At 38.3% G+C, this 7,854-nt stretch overlaps 1 protein-coding gene across 12 annotated transcripts in view; it reads right to left on the bottom strand.

Moving 5' to 3' along the window:
- Positions 1-5,033: 5,033 nt before the first annotated feature.
- Positions 5,034-7,854, bottom strand: part of fcho2 (FCH and mu domain containing endocytic adaptor 2) — a 41,706-nt gene continuing 38,885 nt past the window's right edge. For all 12 annotated transcript variants that reach the window (XM_051413217.1, XM_051413214.1, XM_051413216.1 and 9 more), the window contains one exon: positions 5,034-7,771. In XM_051413217.1, coding sequence (XP_051269177.1) covers positions 7,749-7,771 — 23 coding nt within the window. In that variant the 3' untranslated portion in view covers positions 5,034-7,748. The remainder of the gene's footprint in view (positions 7,772-7,854) is intronic.

Raw genomic sequence — 7,854 nt, 5'->3', positions numbered from 1 at the left:
TGTGTGTGTCTGTCTTTATGTTTACCATAGCCTCAGCTCATTTCACTTGGCACTAATGAACAAAAGGACAGAGAATCCATATGAGTGCAGTGTTTAAAGAACCCCCCAGAATTGAAGCTGCACAGATTCTTTCAATTAGCAAACTCCAAATATTTATGGACTGAACATTTCCTCTCTGGAAGGAAGGAGAGTTCTATGTGTGTGTGTGTCTCCTGTTGACTCACACTGGGTTGTATTGATCCCCTGGGCTCATGCTTCATTGCACTTGAGCTCTGGCACCATCCTTCAAAAGCACATCTGTCCAACATCTATAAGGTATACTGTCTTTTTAAATCGGAAATCGTCACAAAATACCGAGTACATGAGGCTAGATGACCACTGTTCAGCATAAAGCAATGATGCCACTACACAGATGATGTCCATTAAAGGATAAGATTCTGACTTGGAGAATCCTAACTCCACCCTCCATTTCCTTCATGCACCAAGGGAATAAAACACATTGTGCCCCCAGATTCACCCCTATTTTTACCTGGCGGAGTCTGAAGCTTAGTTGGGTAGAAAGGTGAAAGTCCTTGTCTCTCTCCTTCTGTGTGAATGCTGTTCTTGGCTTTTGCCTTTCCTTGGTGGAGAGGAAGCCATGTCCTACCTGTTTTGGCGGTACCTGGAACCTGCTCAACATTCAATGGGATGTATATTCTTCATATATATTCATAATCTACCTAAAATAATCCTAATTTTCCATATTGTAATTTTACTATTATATATATCAATAAAGGCTAATTTAACTTGCTATCTATTGCATGTCTGTCTGTCTGTCTGTCTGTGCCAAAGGAGGGATCCCTCCTCTGTTGCTCTTCCTGAGGTTTCTTCCTGCTTGCCCTATTTTGCCTATTTTTTTGCCCTATTTTCTCTTTTATCCAAATCTATGGTCTAAGGATAGAGGATGTTATATGCTAAACAGATTGTTAAGTCCTTTCAAGCAAATGTGTGATTTGTGATATTGGGCTATATGAAAAAATAATATGACTAGAAAACAGTCAAGATGATAATAGTCTATTATCCTTGAATTATAAGGATCATATCTGCAGAGAAGTAATACAATCTCAATGGCAGATTCTGCTGGGCCAATAAAGAAGGGCCAAAAGATCACTGTAGGAATTAAGATGTGACCATTTCTCAGTCACCCCCTCCCCCAAACACACACACACACACACACACACATGCTTACCATGACAAATAGCCTGTGACGTGCCTCTGTGAACATGGCACGGAAGGGTCCACTCCCTCTCCCAAGGGCTGATAAGGCGGTGGAGTCTGCCACTGGACGGGATTCTGGAGTGTCTCCTCACTGGATTTGACTTCCAGTGAAACATTTCACCTGTCTAGCAGCGGCTAGGGAAACTCCTACACTGAAATCACAACAGTAGCATTTCTGTTTCTGTATTTTTGCAGTTGCCAGGTAACTGCAATACAATTATTGCAGCTCATGATCTTTGTCTAACCGTTAGGATTTGCATATCGCCTGACTCAGTGTCTTCAATGTGCAAAAGAAGCACAGAGGCGAAGGGATAAATACAAATTAATGGTTGTGTTGAAAAGAAGACAGGAAGACCCTTTATTTTAATGACAGCAGACCTATGGAAATGATGCAAGGAGTGTAAGAATTTTAGCGCAAAGGTCAAGTAAAAGTAATAACCTTTCCAGGGGATGTTTAAAGACGAAATGCACTCTTTTTTCAGGCTAAATTCTTGCTACCTTCTGGCTTATCAACAAATATAACGGATCAGTGATTATTAGTTAAAAAAGAAAGAATCTGGTGGGAAATATGTGTTTTGTTTAATCACTTACTGACCGTTGAGATATGTTCAGGACATTTCATTGATAGATGCCAAGGTTTCGACCACACGGTCTTCTCAACGTGATACACCTGAGCTGTAATGATAATCTGTCATGTGTAACGTGTATTGTCATGTCCATGTAGAATAAAAGGGCAATTGGGAATGAGATAACAAGTATTTCTCCATCCTTGTTACCCAGCAGCTGCAAAGAATTTATGGACGTGTGCGTCTGCCTCAAGGCTTCTGATGACTTACTAAAACAGAAACCGATGATGAGACAATCATCAGCTCTTCTGGTGCTTTGCCTGGATTTTTGGTAAGGTGACCAGATGTTTGACCGGGCACTCTCAGTTTAAATTATGTCCACTGTTCCAACATATCTGCAAAAGAATTTCTCATGCCAGATTGTGACTCTATTGACTTAAAAAGCTGACGTGTCCATAAGACGGTCCCTGAGTCATAGCTAAAGAATGAGCAGAGCTTACAACATCAGCTGGTAATTCATGTTCTTTTTCATTGTATTATTTTGACAATACAGCAAAGCAAGAGCCAATGTGGTGGGATGTGAGTTTGAAAATATATCTCCTGATTGTCAATATCAAATAAAGGCAAAAATCCCCAAATAATCTATTTAAAACATGTGATTGATTGATTGTAAAGCTGGTGATCTGCCAGTGTCAGCCAGATAACAGCAGTTTGTCTAAGTCCTTTCGCAGTTGTAAATTCCCTGTCAGTTTTGTTAACAGTGAATTGTGTTCATATTTGTATTGCCAGGGGGAAACAGTTGACAGAGTTCTGCTTGCTGAGTGGAAAATGTGACAGATGCCTTTGGATGTGAGTTTGACATGTTCAGGGTTTGAGTTATTCTAAAGAGGTCTTCTGGGTTTTGGAGTGAGCAAGAGGACCAGAGGAGAAGAATCCATATTAATGCAATAAACTTACACCATCCTTGTTTGTTCAGATGTTTTTTCTCGTGGTGAAGAGGGAGATCAAATGGGCACATCAATTATAAATTGTCCATAAATGTTACTGATGTAGGGCTTGCTCTCTGGATTGTAGAATAACTCAACTCTATGGCTCCAGTGGGCCTTTGGACAAACATAACTGTGATAGTGGACAACAAAGACTAAATGCTCCCTCGGCTCCGACTGTTTCACAGACCTGATTTTGACGTTGAGACTTTCTCTCTGAATCAGCACCAGATTCAACCAGAACCTATAATTCCCTGTTTTTAAATAGCATGTTTTTATTTTAATGCAAAGAGTTAGATGAGAAGACTGACCCCATTCAGCAGGTGGTTAGTTTAGTTACCATGAAAGCTAAAAGGTAACAAAATCAGATTACCTGCACCTCTAAAGCTCCCTAATTAAAATGCCGGCCTATTTCTTGTTGTACAAAACAACACTGTTTTTTGGACAGAGCCAGGCTAGCCATTTCCCCAGTCTTTATGCTAAGCTAAACTCACCAACTGCTGTCTGTTGCTTCATATTTAACATACATTTAGGTTATGTGCTGGACTATTTTTTGTCTGGCTGCACTGCTCCAGGCCAAGAAAACGTCCTGCACATGATCTCATGTAAAACCACAACATTTTTTACGCTTGAGTTTTTGCGCAAAAATAAAACATGTAAATTGGTGAACTTTAGACGTGCTTTTAGGTGGATAATGTTACCTTTGTACAGAGTTGAGTTAGCTGTTTGCTAAGCTAACCGCCTGTAGATTCATATTAAGCATACAAATGAGAGTGGTATCAAAGCAAAAAAGCAAAAAAGAAAGCAAATAAGCATAGTTCCCAAAATGTCGAAGTATTCCTTTAAACTCTCTCAACACACATTTCTCTTTATTATCTTGCTACCTATACAGCCCACACTCCAACTCAGTGATCCTCTCAAGTTGTATAAAATGTCTGGCCACACACAAGAGTCTACATATGGACCAACACAGTTTTTGGATATGACTTCAGCTCACATATCTCACTTTGGCCTTTCGGAGAATAACATTATACACAAGAGACCCTAAGATCTCTTCCTCTTCGTCTGAGTGAGGCAGACAGGGAAAAGTAGAGTCAACACTGATGGCTCACACATGTGGCTGTGAAAAGGCAGCTCAGACTTTGTATTTCAAACAGCAAGGAGGAGGTCTTCAGGCAGTGGGACACAAGGCATGAGTGAGTGTGTAAATATGCACAAGGTGTTGATGTAGTGCTGAGCGTATACGCACAGTCATGCATACATCCTCCTAAGCAAAGCACTGCATGAGGTGCTCGTAGTGCAAACATTATATCAGGAACACATGTGTGGTGGTGTCTTCAAGATTTGTTTTCATCCTGCACGTCGATAGAGGGTTTAATACAGACTTTTTTACATGGATTGTAGTCCTAAAAAAAACTGACAATAGATTTGTTGTTTTTATCTTGTAGTATTGCAACTTCAGATTTTTCAGTCCACAACATTTAATCAGTAAAGTCTGAATGGATTTCGAGGGCTTTAAAGGTCCAGTTCACCCCAAGACGTAAATGTTTTTTTTCTCTATCCCTGATCTTTCCATTCAGGTCATTTCAGTGTGATTTTCGAATGTTTCAACCTTTCCAGTGAGCACAAATTCTGCCAAAGTACATCTGCCATCTGTCTCCACACAAAAGGAATACAGTTCAAACAAGCTGTGATGATTAGAGCGTGGAGTCATTTTATTCTGAGAGAGATGTTACTGCTGAGTCTTTCAAATGAAACTTGTGTTGCTTTGTCTGACACTGTACTGCAGTGAACTCCATACAATTATCTCTAAAACTCATGTAATCACACAGAAAGTGACTAAATGGAGAAATATTGTAGCTTAAAGAAAAATACAATACGTTTTATTGCCCTTTGAGTGACCTGTCGAATAGGTCATCATGACTTATTGGACTTATTGTGCTTCCCATGACGACTTGAGAATGCAGAGGAGCTACTCAGGTGGACATTATGGCCTCTGTAAGAGCTTTTCACCTGCCTCATGTTTGAGGAAAACTGCTCTCCTATTTTCACAGATTAATCTTTAAGCTCAAGCATCAGCATTATTTGCTTATTTTTAAACAGCATTCATATTTGTTTATGCAATCCATCCCATAATTATCATGCATTTCAGCCTGGATCAAAGTGGCAGACTGACCAAATGACTGACGTTTTCAGTGAGGCTAAAAAAAATAATCACACAGAACGCACTTAGTCATTTTAATATATTTGTATATATTCATATATTACACATTTAATACAGGCACAATGAGAAATCATAAAGTAGAGACACAAAGTGGCTGAGATATTGGTAAAAATTTACAATTTATGAGAATCATTTACACAGTTTTTGCTCTCTTTAAACTCTGTTTAATACAACATATAAAGAAAGAAAGAATGTGAAAGTGACTGAAAAAAGGAGCCCTGTAAGTTTATTTTGAAGGTTTTTGTAGGGACAGCAAGAACCAGCTTGCTAATACAGAATACAATTACATCTGTGTACTCTTTTTTTTTTTTTTTTTCTCTATTCGGCTCATCTGACCAAAACCACTGATATAATTAACACTGTACAAATGTCTGATGCTACAATTTTAAGATTTTATGTAAACTCATTTCTTACAGCTACCTTCAAACATTTGACTGATTAAAATTCAGAATGAAATACAAAATTGAATTTCAACAGACATGACTTAAATGGACATTTCCATCATCTATTTAAGACGTCTGCATCTAAATTATTAATAAAGGCTTGAGTCTTACACCAGGTAGTGTACTACCGTATGAGTCATATAAAACATTAAAAACTGGTCATTACACATAATCACTGTGGCCCGATATGATGAGATAAATAAAAAAAAAAAGATCAGTTTCCAAGAGAGACATCAGATGAATCAAGTATGGATATGAGTTTAAATCACCTGCAGTCACTGTCAGTTAAAAACTACAATGAGCCATATTTTATAGCACAGCGGACAGTAAACAGTAAGCCTGATGTGAAAAGTTATTTCCTAAAGTCCTATCTGCGAGGTCATTTGGCCAAGTGATGCACAGTGTATGAAACTCCTGCCCTAAAACGTTTCATCAGTTCACAATCACAGCTTCCAGCAACTAATTGCATCTCCAGACATGTCCCATACCAACACATTAACCAATTTGAGGACCATTACATGGTTGAGGTCAATGAAAAACATCCTACACAACATAAACATACTCCATCAAGAAGTACACCAGCATCTACAGCAGCAGCCTTCATTAGTAAAAGACAAGAATGAAACACCAAGAGTCAAACGTGGCAATTTCCCATCCATCCACCAAACCATCTATTTTCTGTACCCACTTGTGCTGTTTAGTAGTTGCAAGAGGATAAAGCTTTTCCCAGCAAGCAACGGGTGAGAGGCAGGACAAGTCAGTAATCTATCACAGGGCAATGGCAGTACTGTGTCACAATATCTAACCACAGTCAACAACACTGGATTACTCAGTGTCGAGTAGTTGTGATAAGGCATTTCGATCATTAATTTGGCTTTAGTGTGCTACTGCTCACTTACATCGTCTACTGCACAGTGAGTGTATGAGAGGTGAAGGTCAATTGACGAGCACTGAATAGAAAAAGACGAGATATAAAAAGAGTTAAATGATCAAACTCAAATCACAGGAGGCAGACATTGCTGGAAGACAGTTGGGTTGTAAAAACAGTTTCCCTTCAACATCCAAATAAAGGATTAAAAAAAAACATAACACAACTGGCACATTGTTGGTGCTATTCTCATTAACTGTGCTGTAGTATACAAAAAGTATTAGAGAAAAGTTAGGATTCAGGCACATTTCTCCATTAAGAGGGCACAAGTGTGATTTAAAAAGAAAACACTGCCAGTTTTTGAAAAAAGGCTACAAGTTAAATTTGGGGTCATGTCCCTTGATATTTTTTTTAAAGCATCTAACATTTGACAAAATGTTTTACAGTCAAGATCGCTGATATTTTATATTAAGAATAAAAATTAAGGGCTTAAAAATGTAAGAAAAGACATGACTGAAAGGGGGATTTACAAGGAAAGAAAATCTAAAAAGACCACACTGATCACAGACCCCATTAGGGGTGATTGATTAAAAACTCCATGCATTTTACCACAGAGAAACGTAGCTTAAATCTGGAAAACCCAAATCTGGGTAAAACATTGACATTTGTTGCCTACTGATCCACAGTATAAGAGGAGGCACTGAGGTCAGATTCTTTTTTTGCATTTGTTTGAAAGCGTGTTATTTTAAATGTCAAGCTTGTGCCACGAGTGTGTGAGTACTGTTTAAGACAGAATCTACCTTCATTGCTTCATTGCACATGATCAAAAAAGACAAATGGTGAGGAGGAGGAGGAAAAGAGAAAAATCAGTAAAGAAAGCTGATTCGAGAGTTGAGTCAGAGCTGGTCGAGCAGAATATTCAGTGTTAATATTTACAGTTCTGAGGGAGAAACCTTTTCTTCTCTTCCACGCAGAATTCATGATTTTGTTTTAAATTCCTTATAGGCTCTTGAAAAATGAATATAAGAGGAAAAAGAGCATCTGAAAGATTGTTAGTGCACTTTTTTTTCTTTTTTTATGATTTCAAATACAATATAGATTTATATCTAATCCATAAACTGTTTCTGACTATACAAAAGTGAATTGATCAGAAAGCATTATTAAACTTCATATCTACACATTTCCTGAAAGCTCATCTTCTTTTTCTTTTATTTGTTTTTTTTTTTTTTTTAACAGTGTTCAATACTCAGTGCTGTTTTATTGTAGTGAGATTCTCGCTTCCCGGGCAAAAGCCTGACTGTGCACAGATGATTCCAGAGGTTCAGGAAGCCTCGCGAAGTTGCCAACTTTTGTGTCAAGCGAGATTTTTTTTTTTTTTCTTGAGAACCAGAGTGGTGAGTCACCTCAGCAATCTGCCATATAACGTCCTAAAGAAGATCAAAAGACGTGCAGTTTGAGTTGTTGATGCATTAAACATACGAGTATCAGGTATGTATGGACGATCAAGCGT

The sequence above is a fragment of the Dicentrarchus labrax genome, unplaced genomic scaffold, assembly GCF_905237075.1.
Source record: "Dicentrarchus labrax unplaced genomic scaffold, dlabrax2021, whole genome shotgun sequence".
In the NCBI taxonomy this organism is placed as follows: domain Eukaryota; kingdom Metazoa; phylum Chordata; class Actinopteri; family Moronidae; genus Dicentrarchus; species Dicentrarchus labrax.
This window is presented reverse-complemented; position numbering and strand designations above follow the sequence as displayed.